Here is a 14,650-nt window from a genome sequence, read left to right on the forward strand (position 1 = left end):
CACATAACCCAAACTGTTCCTCTAACTCAGATCCTTCTTTCTCAGTTGGCCAAGTTCTGGGATTAGAGATGTATGCCCTATCATTCCTAGTAAAGGGTATTTATTCTCTTTATGACATAATTGTTTAGTATGGCAGTATGCATAACTGTGTGCAGCTCACTGATGCTGTGAGTTGGAGATGCTTATATGCCTGTCAGGTGGTAGCAGCGGCATAAACCTTTAATCCTGGCACTTGAAAGGCAGAGGCAGGCCTTGGTCTCTTGAGTCTCTGGCCAGCCTGGTATGCAGAGTGACTTCCAGGACAGCCAGAGCTACACCAAGAAACCCTGTCTTTATAAAGCATAAGAAAAAAGAGAGATTGAGCCCATCAACTGCCCTACAGGTCAGTGTTAGCTTTCCTGAAGTTGTTCACTATGTATTCTTTGCACGAGATTTAAACTTCAACTTTCTTTACATTCCCCAGAGTGTCTTCCTTTTAAGACTTTGATGATATCAGGGTCACTAGAAGCAAAGCAAGAACACCAAGCACTGTAGTCATGGAAGATATGAGAACATTCTTTTCTCTCTGCTATCATCCACAATTGTATCATGCACATAGCAACCACATGATTAGCAAACTGCTTTTGTCTTGGAAAGAAAGTTCTCACTGTTTTGACCTTAGTCTCATCTCTAACCTTATGAAACCATTTTCAAACTGTTCAAAGTATTAGCAAAACTGGGATTTCTAAAGATCCTGAGAAAAAGGCTGATCAGGCAGCATCCAGTACATGAAGTAAGGTGTGCAGAGAACAAAAGGGCGAAAGGTAGAAAAGCAGATTGCTGTCTAGAGAACTTTTCCTTCCGTACTGGTATTCATAAGGCAAATGCAGTTAATAAATGTTGATGGCAGTGTTTTATTCTAGCTCATCAGTTTTGTGTAAAATCAGCTTGAAACACATCAAAGCTGCTGCATTCACCTCAGAGCTTGCAAGATATTTATAGCAGGTTGATCTGCAGATATTTATAGCAGGATCCTAACTATAGATAAGTTCTTCATGCTTAAAACTAGCCTTAGACGGTTGAGAAAGACACTTTATTATAGTAATGGTCTTTTCTGGTGGTGGTCATTAATATTTATGAGTTTTTTCTTGAGTACTTACATGTTGCAGTGTATTTTGCAATTATGAAAACTCATTTTTGCTTTGTTCTATATTTAGCTTATTTCTTTGCATTTTTCATGAGCTTCAAAAATGAAGATCCTCCAGTAAACTCCAGCCTGAAGCTCAGGAATCAGGATCATGTTTCTAAATCTGAGAGTATGAGCTTGTGTGCTTGGAGCAGTACCTCAGAGCAGGGGGAACTCCTGCATCGGTTCCTTAGTGAGCTGTTGAAACCAGGCTTCTTTTGATTCCTCCTGCCCACAGTGCAGCAGCACTGGGTGTGGCCTGCCAGTTTTGCCTTTTAAGGAGGTTTCCCCACTAATGCATGCTGACTTTGAAAACTCCTGCTGCCTCTTATGTATGCCAATGACTTAGTCTTGCTATGTCATTCACTAAAACACAGTAGGCACCATTCACTAACACGCAGTCAAGTATGGTTGGTGGTTTTAGTGTACCCCAAATGAATGCTTTTAGATTCTCTGGGTAATCTGGAAAGCCAGGCCTCTGAGTCTCAACAGCCCCTTTCAGCTAGCTGGTTCTTTGTTGTGGTTTTTTTTTTTGTTTGTTTGTTTGTTTTTGTTTTCCTGACTGTAGGTGTCTGTGGGCATGTGGATTGGAAAATCATTTTTATTTAGGTAGTAGAGGTTGGTTTTCCTTAGGGGAATGAGAGTGCAGCATGATCTCCCAACCTTTAATATCTGAGGGCACTCCTTTGACTCTGCTCTCCAGTGTTAATCTCTTATCGCTCTTAATTGAATTGGAAATATTAAGAAATTGGGTTTTGATGTCTGTGAAGGTGAATGGAAAATTATTTTTTGTTGTTGTTGTTTTTAACCAGACCTAGATTGAATTTAACATTCCCTTTAATTATAAACATAGACAACCAGCCACCTGTGATGTCATTGGCCATTATTGCCAATGGGAAGTGGACCTGTGATGTCACAGCTGCTGACAATACTGTTGATTATGCTCAGTACTACGCTGCAGTAACCACTATCCATTTGCTGGATCATTAGAAATCTTACAACATTTATTTATCACTTTAAAGTTTTATTTATATTTTGATCTAAGACAATACCTTGCTATATACAGCCCATGGAACTCTGAATGTAGCCCAGGGTTACTGTGAACTTGTGATGTTCTTGCATCAGCCTCTTGAATACAAGGATCATAGGGGTGGAACACCATGCCTGGCAATAGCATATTTTAAATTGTGTGATAATTAGGTTTCTATTTTTATTTTTGCATGCATATGTTTGTATATGTATACATGTATATATGTATACACACACACATACATACATACATACATACATACATACATACATACATACATACATACATGTTGGGTACATGCACATGAGTGTGGAGACCAAAGGTTGACATTTTTCTTGATCACTATTCAGATGCTCTGATGATTCCCTGTCTGTCTCTCACTGTGCTGGGATTACAGCAGGCACCACAGCACCACAGCAGAGCCTCTCACTTGAGGTGCAAACGCTTTATCCATTGAGCCAAGTCCCACTCCCCACCCCTCAGTTTTTTGAGAGTCCTTTAGTTTTTTTGTTCACAATTTTTTTAAGAAAACATCCATTCTGAGAAAATACCCATGTATAGACTTCTTAGGACTGTAAGAAAGAATTGGATATTTAAAAATGAGTCAAAACACCTGAGAGCCTTACCCAGGCTCTTGACGCTCCAGTCGCTTTTCAAGGCGTTCCCATAGGTGAGTTCTTCTGTTGCCCTTGCGGCTGTCTCATCTCTTGTCTTCTTTTTTCTTGCACTGTAGCCGACTCCACTGGAACCCACTCTCTGTACACAACCTACAAAGACTATGAGATAATGTTCCACGTCTCCACCATGCTGCCCTACACACCTAACAACAAGCAACAGGTAAGAGCTGCTGCTGCCCATGCCCCACTTACTGCGTCCCCCAGAAACCTGAGAGGCAAGAATTTAGTATTGCATCTGTCACAGCAGCAGGGCGCTCTGTGCTTTGTGGAAGCAAGGAATAGCCAGTGAGCCAAAAACAAATGAAGACTCAGATTCTAGGTGAATAGCCAGGTGGACAGCTTTGGGAATTAATCATTTGCTTTTCACACTGGGGATCAAGGTTTTCATGCAACCTGAAGAAAACAAGTTGAAGTTACTGTGATTGGATGACTGCAGGGTTGCAGGGCCTACACATGTGGGCGAAGATTCTTTACAACAGGCCCGTGCTTAAAGCAGGAAGTACTGATGCTTCATCTAGAATCCAAGGGAAACTGAACACAACAGCAAGAATGTCAGGGAGAGTGTCAGGGAAGCTGTGTTCTTCCTTCATCAGGAAATGGCAAGGAACAGAATGGATAATGTGAAGTGCAAACCTAAGAGTGAAGGAACCAAGATATGCAGACTGTCACAGAGGAAGATGGAAACTGACAGGACCATTTAGACAGTAGTTCAGATTAAATGTCAGATTGAACCTGAGAAGAAGCCAAAAGCACACATTCTCTTTTCCCACACCCACTGCAACTTGCCCAGTTTCATGTCTAACTTCTAGTGGGTGTACATGTTTCACTGTCTGGTGTATCAACAGGACTGGCTACAGAATGAATTGGGGCTCTTTCAGTGGTCTCAGTCCTTCACTCAGCTAACCTCACACCTTGCTGCTTTGGGTTCACTCTCAAGCCTAAGTAACAGTACTTTGCTTTTCCAGGTTAGTTACCAAAGTGATCAAAAATAGGAAACAAAACGGTGAGTCGCCATAGATCTGCAGTAAGCCCACCTGAAGATGAGCTCTCTGGTCTAGACTCTGAGCATGGTTTATAGACTTCTGAATAGAAATCACAATTCTGAAAGAGATGAACTCATTCTGACCAGTCAGTAGAACATTAATGAATAACTATTGAGGAGAAAAGGATCAGTTGCTTTGCAGAAAAACATGAGATTTGTCAGGCAGGGTACTATATGTTATACCAGGATATAGTTGTTGAAAGTTCTGGGCAGAGTTGGTTATCACATCAGTGTGCAACTGTATACATAGTCTAATTTGGGGAATCAATGAAAGCAAAAATTTCAGTTCTAAATTAAAATGTTAAAAATCTCTGCTGCTACATACTAAGAATTTTTTATTCTCTAGGTAATTGATTTGTTTTCAGTGTGGATAACTTTATACCTAGAAATATGTTTAAAGAGTATATCTTTTAAAATACTTTACATGTATTTAAAGTAAATGCAGTTTTGTATAAGACAAATGCATTTGAGTCCTTATTAAAACATGAATTCCACATATGAAGACACATTCAGGAATGGTTCTCGGAAGAACGATGGTGACGTGTAAAGTAGAGACGTCTGCGGTGCCAGTCGGCTCACTGCGGTAATGAGCGTTCTGGCTGCGTTCTCCGTAGCAGTCTGTTCGCACCAGCTCCGTCCTGTCTGATACTGAGAAATGAAGCAAACTTCCTCACCAGACAATAACTTGAAATGCTTCCAACTTCCTGAGGTTAAATGTCTCTTTCCCATCGCTGCGGAGTTAGCTTGGCACCTTGTTGCCCTTCCGGAGGACCCAGGCTTGGTTCCCAACTTCTACTTGGTGCCTTACAATGATCTAGAACTTGAGTTTCAGGGGATCTAACACCCTCTGCTGGCCTCTGCAGGTATCAAGCGTGCATGCAATGCACAGATGTACATGCATGTAGAACATTCCACCATAAAATACAATAATAGGCTTTTTTGAAAGTATGTTTCCCAGACATTTTTCTCTAAACCTGCACTTGTGATCTAAAAGACTGCTGTCTTCCAGCTGGAGGACAACACTCGATTATTGATTTTGTGTCATTTACATTCTTTAATGTCCCTAGAGAATGTAAATTAAAAATGAGTTGTGTGAGTATAGGTTTGTGTGCAGCATAGTTAGTTGTTGAAATTTTTAGTTGTTTTGCTACCAAGAGCTTCCATAAAACAAAGATGAGAAAAACAAACATCACTTCAATTTTTTCTTTAGGATAATCACACTATCTGAGTAATCTCCTCAGAAGGAACTAACTAGTTTGATGTGTCTGAATTTGACAACCATGACCTAGTGGAAGAGCAGGAATCAGAAAGTAGTAATTAAAGATGTTCAAACCTAAAATCTAGCCTGCCTTTAAATTGTTACTACCTGAGGAATAGTGTGGGTTTCTGTGTTCCTAGCTTGTCTACTGGGAAACCACCTTCTCCACACGCCCTGTAAAGGAAACTCACGTAACCGCGTTATAGTCACTTCAGCCATTCCGCATCGCTAAGGCTCTTCCCTGGTGGCAAGTTTCTTGCCTGAAAACAGAACACAACTGTTGCTATAGAAACGAGATTTTGGGCATGTCTGCTTTTAGTTAGCTTTGTTTGAATGGCTATATCCTTTATGCAAATTTTAAAATATTCATTTCCACGTTCCTCCTTGGAGTGGATTCTAAGACAGGCTGAAATATTGACAGGAACTGTGATTCCAGCGCTGGCACACTGTGGACTAGATATACCTTCAACACAGAGAATGCTGGAGAGTGTCTCCAAGTGTCCACACTCATGATGCTTGTTTTCTTGTAGCTCCTGAGGAAGCGACACATTGGGAATGACATCGTTACAATAGTTTTCCAAGAGCCTGGAGCACAACCATTTAGCCCGAAAAACATCCGATCTCACTTTCAGCATGTTTTTGTCATTGTCCGGGCTCACAACCCCTGCACTGAGAGTGTCTGTTACAGGTAGGCATCTAGCTGCAGTGGCTGAGTGGATGGTAGGTGGTGGCTATGCATGTCCTACCCCCACCCCCAACCCCCCACCCCCAGCTTGCATTCTGGAGTATGGTGGGAGGTCTGTGACTGTCATTTTTATCTGTGCGTTGTGTGCACAGTTGGCTAAATTCACATGATGATGTAACTGGCAGTGTTGGCATTCCCTGGTTTGTTGGTTAGACACCTGTCCTTTCCATTTGCACCTCCTCCTTAGGTGCCATCCTTCATCCATACCATCTGGTCACCAACTAACTAGTTACTCATGCTGCTAATTATATCTTTTTTTTTTTTTTTTTTGGCAATGCAAGAGTAGAGATGAATGTTCATAATAATTAGAAGTTCATTTTTTTTAAAAAGTTGCTATTAAAAAGCCCTTTACTCTTAACATTTCAAAGCATCCTCTTAGCTTTTTTGTGTTTTATTAGACATTTGTTGTAATTGTTTTAAATACCCTAGGCAATTCCCATGTGCTGTCTACTGGATCTGTCTACCTACTACCATGTAGGTAGAAACCCTTTGAACACAGGGAAGTATGGCCACTGGACTGCCATACAGGGTATTTTTTTTATCTAAAAATTTATTAGTGTAGCTTATGCACATGAGTATATTATAGCTGTCTTCAGACACACCAGGAGAGGACATCAAATCCTAGTACAGATGGTTCAGATGGTTGTGAGCCACCATGTAGTTGCTGGGAATTGAACTCAGGACCTGTGGGAAAATAGTCAGTGCTCTTAACCACTGAGCCATCTCTCTACTTCATCCTATACAATGTAGTTTAAAGGAACCTTTTTCTTTTCAAGCCTTTGTCTAAATCAGCACTGTCCAATGGAAACAGTACAAGCCATGTACTAATTTTGTTTTATAATTGCCAAGCTTTTAAAAAACAAACAAATAAATACGTAAGTTGGCAAAAGAAATTTTGACACTATTTTGATCCAGTGTTTATTTACTAAATATATCTGTTATTTTTGTATAATAAGCTATATAATTTGAAATACTTATTGATATCAATTGCCACCCTGCCTTTCTCTGGTGGTGGTGATGGTGGTGGTGGATGTGATGGTGGTGGATATGGTGGAGGTGGTGGATGTGGTGGTGGTGGATATGGTAGTGGTGGTGGTGGTGGATGTGGTAGTGGTGGTAAATGTGGTGGTGGTGGTAGATGTGGTGGTGGTAGATGTGGTGGTGGTGGTAGATGTGGTGGTGGTGGTAGATGTGGTGGTGGTGGTGGTGGTGGATATGGTGGTAGTGGTGGATGTGGAGGTGGTGGTGGATGTGGTAGTGGTGGTAGATGTGGTGGTAGTGGTGGTGGTTTTCTTTCAAGACCCAGTCCGACTGTGTAACTTTAGTATTCACTCTGTAGTCCAGACTGCTCTTAATCTCCCAGAGATTCCACCTGTCTCTGTCTGTCTCCTGTGTGCTGGGATTAGTGGGACAAAGGGCATGCAGCAGTGACCCAGCGGCTCGGACATTTCTCTGGACTAGGTTGAGTGCCTTTAGCTAGAGCACATTTTAGCTAGTTTCCTAACTTTTCATTGGTTGATCTTGGTCTTCGTTAAGGTTCTGTAACACAAGTGACAGTGGAGTTACATACCAGACCGTTCCAGGACTTTTTGTGAAGGCTTTGTTGTGTCTCGGGTCAGCTTCTCAGTTTTCTATTACCAAAATTTCAATTTAGTTTGGTGTTCCTCCTCACACTGCCGTATTTCACGTGCTCAGTAGCTACTTGTGACTCTTAGCTGCGCCCTGCAGCACTACACGGCAGTCTCTGCCTTCTGCAGTTTTCTTTTGTTTACAGTGTGTACACAGATATACAAAATGCTAAAATTGGTGGGTTTTTCTGTCCCTCTGAAATTCTTGCATAAGGAACCAATCTTTTCTTTTTAAATTTAACTTGATATTTTGTATATGAGTGCTTTGATTACATTTATGTCTGTGCACCAAGTGTGTGCTTGTTGCCAGAAGAGGCCAGATGCCCTGAAACTGGAGTCTCTGAATGACTTGGAGGGCAGGGTCAATAGAAGGATAAGTTCCAAGGATAAAGAAAATCGGACTTATGGTAATGTGCGCTGTAAACACAGATGTATGGGATTCAGCAGGGAGCAGCCAGTTCCGGAGTGCTGAGTGGGTGTGTAGCATAAAGACAGACCGTAGGGTGGGGCTGTGCTGAGAGAGACCCTGGGAATACTTTCCTCAGTGTCTCCAGTGAAGGTAATTATACAAGCAGGTATGGAAACTGCAGTCTGCTTATAGATGTTTCTTTTGTCCTGAACCTACCATGGATGTACTCAGAGAACAAAGAAAATCTACCGTGGATCTAGGGAATATGTGCTAAAGTATACCTTGAGGTTAATCAGGCTGCTCTCCAGCCTCTGTTGTTACTTAATTGCCTGGTCCCAGCTGATAGATCAGGTTATAAGTGACAGATGAAAACAGAAGGAGCTGCATTAACATAAAAACTCACTAAAATACATCAGTCTGTGACTGTTGTTAGAGGCCATTGAAAAGCCCTTCTCATCAAAGATACAGACTCAGTAGGCATAGTAGCTATGTTATGGCACCCCTGAGCAGCACCATTTCTAGTCTTGAGTCAGTGGATCTAGCAGACTGTGAGCCGTCACGAATACCACAAGAAGAGACAAATGTGTGTCTCGTGATGGCAGAGTGCCACCCTACCTTGTCACCTTTCCCAGATTAAATGACTGTGATCAAGTCTTTTAGTCAAGGCACTGAAAATGAAGGTGATCAGGAAGCAGGTGTACTATACAGAAGGTACTCCGTGAGCAACCACAGGCCAGGGTCTTCAGAAGATTCATTGCAAGAGCGAAAGCTCTGAGGGAAGTGGACAGGACCCTATAGAACGGAAGTTAGTAAGGATGAGTTGATTTCAGGATAGCATGCATTAGTCTTTGGGTTCAGTTTCTAATGTTGTCCCTCCCACTTAGTTAATTAATTTCAATGTGTGGGTAATATTGAAACCATATTATATCTATACATACGAGCATACATGCACAAAATAAACAACCTTTAGACACCAGGAGCAATTGGAATTTGGACCATAAATTTGGTGAGATTAAGGAATTACTAATTTTAAACTAATAATAAGTAATTATAAAAATGACCTATGGTTCCCATAGGTCCTTTTTAAAATTTGAGTCTGTAGCTACATTTAAAAAGCATGTATGTTTATTCTCAGAAAAGTTTGCATTTTCAAGAGTGATTAAACCACCTTAAGGGTGAAATTTCTGGGAACCTCAAGTTTTCTATGCAGTCAGTGGCTGCTAAAAATCCAGCTAGTAGCCAAGGAAGTTGGTGCATGTACATCCACAGGCCTGCCTGGACACTTGTCTTAGAAAGAAGGCATCTGTGAGGTTCATCTACAGAGAAGTCAAAGGAGATAAGCGATGCACAGAGCCAGTTAGCCCCAAAGGATGGTGGCCTTCCTGTCACTCTTTGTGCTTAAAACTCAGCAGCCCAGCTGTTGCCTGGCTCTTCAGGCCTGCTCTCTCCTCTTAGCCCCTCCCAACCCTCTTCCCAGGCATGTGCTACATTGTGGCTCTGCTTGTGATGCTCTTGGGCAGACTACCCCCTCTACACATGCTGTTGCACAAATACCCATGCACACACAGAGACACAGATACACAAACACAGCTGGAGCTCCTTGAGCATTGTGGGGGAGATGAGCATTGTGGGAATCCCACAGCTCCTAGACAGATGAGCTGCTCGTGAGTGTGCTCATGCCCTGGGTCTGTGGCTTGCAGAGTTTCTCCAGCAATGTTCTTTCTGACCCCAGCTTCCAGAAAGGACCACTTCTACCTCTAGGGTGTGTTCAGTGTTTTCTCCTTCCCCTTCTATCTTCCGTTTCTTCCTCCTTTTTTTTTTCTAGACAGGGTCTCTCTGTGTAGCCCTGGCTAACTTGGAACTTGTTCTGTAGACCAGGCTGGCCTCAAACTCAGACATCCATCTGCCTCCTGAGTACTAGGACTAAAGCTGTGGCCACCAATGCCCTGCTCTGTTGTCTTTTATTTCTGTTGTTTCTGCAGTCCTGGGGACTGAGCCCTGAGGACACGCTGTACAAACGCCCTCATTTCCTGCACACTGTGCAAGGCCACCTCTCACCCCCCAGCCCCCACCCTGTGCAGCACCACTAGGCCTCTTTTCGAGTTTATTCTGAGATGAATCTCACTACATTAAACAGGCTGGCTTGGACTTACTCTGTAGTCCTGTCAGGCTTTGAACTCGGAATCCTCCTGCCTCTGCTTCCTGAGTGGCCAGGCTTACACCACTGAACCACCAGACTTGGCTTTATTTTTCTTTCCAACTTGAAGCTGGAAAGAAATTAATAATTGAAATTAATTAAAAAATTAACAATTGAGATTAATCATTAAATTAATAATTGCTGTTTATATGCTTCCAAAATTAAAGTTACTTCCTTTAGCTTTTGTTCTTTTAGGTTGTGAAGGGCTTTTTGTTTTTTATATTTATTTATGTATTTGATGTTTAGTGGGAAGCATGTGCCATGGCATACAGGTAAAAAGTCAGAGGACAACTTACAGGAGCAGGTTCTTCCCTCTGTGTGGGCCCTGGGGATCAAACTCATCATCCAGCTTGGTGGCAAGTACCTTTACCCACTTCCCCCTCCCCTCATGAGTCCCTACTTCTTTAAGGAAGAGTCATGTAGCCTGGGCTGGCCTTGAACCTGCTAGGTAGCCAAAGGTGACCTTGAACTTCTGATTCTTACAAGTGTTGGGTTTTCATGTGTGGCTCCAAAGCTCTAATTTTTATTCTGCTCTGTTGGCATTGATACTTTCATTCCAGTGTTCTTCAAGCATCCTTGTTTATCAAATTGTTTACCAATTGTACTGAGATCTATTTATTTCATTCAGTGTCTTTGATGCTAGTGAATGTTACTTGGTCCAGACAAGCAGACAAGCCTGGTGCTGGTCTTTTAGGCCAGGAGATTTATGTGGATGATTCCATTTCAGGTACCTACCAAAAAGAAAGAAGGGGAAAGGTGTGATCTTTTCCTGGAGGTGGGACCTTTGTTGTTGATGCTTCGAGTCTGCCTTCAGCTCTGGCACACTCCAGGAGCCATGCATATGATCACGGTTTTCTGGAAAGTGATGGATTTGTACCCACTGTTTACCTGGACGTAAACACTGGGCATACTCCCTCTTGTTTTCAGAGACTTTGGAGAATATATCTATAGATTAAAATGGATACACACACATTTTCCTTTGTAGAATGTAAAACTGAAGGCAAGTCTGAGGCGAAGCTCACAATTTTATGGATGTTTGAAGGCCAGTGACCTCTCTAAAGTCCCTTTCAATGCTGCCTTTCCCTGGCTGCTTCAGCCTCTAAGCTCAGCTTATCCTGTGTGGTAGGTCCTAGTCCTCTGTGCTGCCAAGGGAACAGGGCTGAAAAGGATGGGCTATAGCCAAGATTCAGTGCAGCAAAGGAGCTTAAGGTAAGTGTGGCTGAGGAGAGGTCCTTTGGAATCCACCTAAAAAATAGCAACAACCATGTATAGTTAACCTTAGGGATCTATATTGAGATATTCTAAACCAAGTTCCTTTTTGAATTGAGACAAAATATTCTAAATAGCTTAAATCGGGCCTTACCAACGAGAGTTTACCATCTGTGTCATCTTAAGTCTCTTAACCTTGTGGAACCAGGAAGTTGATGTGGCTAAAACAGTACTGCATGAGAGGCACCTTCTAGGCCCTCCTCTTCCTCACTGTCTTCCTGAGGATTCTGTTTCTATTACTGCAGCCTTGATTACTGTCTGTATCACTTACCTCCCATCTGCGGTGAATCATAGATAATTACATGGTAAAGACTCAGTTTTCGCCCTCACAGTTCGTTCTACAAGATTCTAATTATTGGTAGGTTGCCAGTGTGTGTTTGTCTAAAGTTCTGTCGCTTAATAAATAGATCTATATATTCTTGCAGTCTCAGGGGCAAGTAGACGTGCTGAGGATCACAGCTGTGCCGAGTGTGCGCCTCTCGTGTACACTAAAACCACAGCTGCTTCCTAAGGAAGAATAATGATCCAAAGAATTGCCAACTTTAAAATGAAAGATATTAAACATTTCTGGATCCTCACAGGATTCCTAGTAGAAGATCTACCAGATCTGGATTTCAGCATTTTCTGCTCAGCTTCAGAAGAGGGGAAAGCTAACATGATCAAATTAAAATTACACAGTTGTCAGCATTCAAGCCAGACAGCTCACATTGACGAGAAAAATTGCCTTTGTAATAGTGTGTAATTAGGCCCTAATGCGTGCACAGGGAGTCTGGGCCTCTCCATGTGCAGTCAGAGCATGGGTGTTGGCTGACACCTCCCTTTGTCATGAAGTGAGCCAGGTAGTCTTTTTTCAAAGTAAACGTGTGAAACCATATATCTATAGCTTTTCCATTTCACCTAAGTTTCATTTCTAAGTATAACACCTACCAGTGTAGACTTATCTATCATATTTCTATAAGATGCAGACTTTTTTCCCCTAAAAGTAGCTGAATATCTTAAAGTAAGACCCTCCCCCGACCCCTTTTAGGGGAGGGTGAGACAAGGTCTGTTTTGTAGGCTGTTAGAAAACTCACTGTGTATCCCAGGATCGCCTAAGACTCACAGTAATCCTCTTGCCTCTGCTCCAGAGTGAGGCAAGGGCCTCCATTTTACTTTGAAGCACTCTCAAGTTGTATCTTTTGAAAATTCACATAAAACATTTTCTAGTGCACAGTTTCATGACTGATTTGATTTTAAATTGTGTGGAAATGAGGATCATCTTTTTTAACCCTATCAGGGTGTCAGGTATGATCTTGAAGACTGGTATATGACATACAGCCTCTTTCTTTCTACCCAACTTTTGTTGTTGTAGGAAAGTTTTGATATTTTTCTTCTTGAGATTAAAATTAGTGGATCAGTACAGATGTTTATGGTTATTTTTTATGGCCCTATTTTTTTTTTTTTGGATTTGTGTATGCAAAAGCAGTGGTGGAAACAGCTTTCTTAGGTCAGTTTGACTTAAAAGAAACAGGAAAGGAAAATAAACGTGCCACAGACTCAAAGCAGAACATTTGGACCAAAGACTAGCTCTATTAAAAAACATGGTTTCCAAGTTGTGGCAAGTCTATAAAAATCATAATTTCTATTGTTATTTTTATTTTAAAGTTATGTCTTTACTCTGGTCTCACGATACCTCACACATGTGCCGAGAGATGGTATTTGCTTTACTAGAAAGTACTTGTTTCTCACCAACTACGTATCTCTTGACATTTCCCTGATGAGCTGTGTGTCTCACCTGCTCCCATTCTGTCCCAAGGGAAGGGCACATCTGTGTTCTGACAGAATCTTTGTCCTGAAAGGTTGTGTGATCATGGCAACCTCCCACTGGATATAGTCTGGAGGTATTTAAAATAGCTTTTATTTTGTTGTGTGGAACATTACAGTGAGCCACTCTTGCCCCATGATGTGATTGATCTCCTACCTGCCAAAGAAGTGAAATTTTGACTTTAAGCTTTTAGGTAAAAAGGAGTCTGCCTGGAAAAAAACTTTAGTAAACTAAAATGTTTACTTATTAAGTGGACATCTGTGTTCTTTCTTACACAAAATGAGTAATTGTCTTCCCTTTAGCCTATGCTCATCCCCTTTCCTTAGTACTGGGGATCAAACCCAGAGTCTTGCATGTCTGCCCTGGACCAGTGATTTACTGAGCTGCAATCCCAGCTCTGTCTCTAGTATAATAGAAGATAGACATACTGACACAGTTTCATCCTTTGTTCTTTGTCTCTCAGTGTGGCAGTCACCAGGTCCAGAGATGTGCCTTCTTTTGGACCTCCCATCCCTAAAGGGGTCACCTTCCCCAAGTCAAACGTGTTCAGGGACTTTCTTTTAGCCAAAGTGATTAATGCAGAGAATGCTGCTCATAAATCTGAGAAGTTCCGGGCCATGGCAACAAGGACACGCCAGGAATACCTGAAAGATCTGGCAGAAAAGAATGTCACCAACACCCCTATAGACCCTTCTGGCAAGTTTCCATTTATTTCTCTGGCCTCCAAGAAGAAGGAAAAGTCTAAGCCTTATCCAGGAGCTGAGCTCAGTAGCATGGGGGCCATTGTGTGGGCAGTCCGGGCCAAAGACTACAACAAGGCCATGGAATTCGACTGCCTCCTTGGGATCTCCAATGAGTTCATCGTCCTCATTGAGCAGGAAACAAAGAGTGTGGCTTTCAATTGCTCCTGCAGAGATGTGATAGGGTGGACTTCCAGTGACACCAGCCTTAAAATCTTCTATGAGCGGGGAGAATGTGTTTCTGTGGAGAGCTTCATCAGCAGTGAAGATATCAAAGAAATTGTCAAAAGGCTGCAGGTGAGAGAGACTGTCTTCTCATACCATTCTGACTCAGAGGTTTCAGCAGACTAAAGCCGGGGTGCAGAGGCTTGTGGGCATAATTGTGAAGCAGCACAATTTATCTGGCATTCCTGCTCTCTGTTGTTTGTTGAGGGAAAGTGGTAGCACTGGGTGGGAGGGGGGAGGACATGGCTGGGATTTGTGCTGGGGAGTCACCTGCACATAACCTGTTCTTACTGCCCTGGTGACTGGTGTTGCTGCAGTTGCTGAGAAAGCTGTCCAATAAACCTCTTGATAACTCACCATGGATTATTTTAAGGGCCTTTGAATGCAGAATACAGGTTCTTTTTGTTGCCAGCTCTGTCGGTCTCTCCCAGATTTTCCTGTAATGTCAAGAGAGCCACTGG

At 42.2% G+C, this 14,650-nt stretch overlaps 1 protein-coding gene across 3 annotated transcripts in view; it reads left to right on the forward strand.

The window, feature by feature from the left end:
- The window catches only part of SIPA1L1 (signal induced proliferation associated 1 like 1), a gene marked incomplete at its 5' end in the record, with an annotated part of 108,653 nt that overhangs the window by 37,525 nt on the left and 56,478 nt on the right, over positions 1–14,650 (forward strand). For all 3 annotated transcript variants that reach the window (XM_080916609.1, XM_080916607.1, XM_080916608.1), the window contains 3 exons: positions 2,929–3,032; positions 5,703–5,860; positions 13,688–14,261. In XM_080916609.1, the coding sequence (XP_080772735.1) occupies positions 2,929–3,032; positions 5,703–5,860; positions 13,688–14,261 (836 nt within the window). The remainder of the gene's footprint in view (positions 1–2,928; positions 3,033–5,702; positions 5,861–13,687; positions 14,262–14,650) is intronic.

The sequence above is a fragment of the Micromys minutus genome (genome assembly GCF_963924665.1).
Source record: "Micromys minutus genome assembly, chromosome: 1".
Classification (NCBI taxonomy): Eukaryota; Metazoa; Chordata; class Mammalia; order Rodentia; family Muridae; genus Micromys; species Micromys minutus.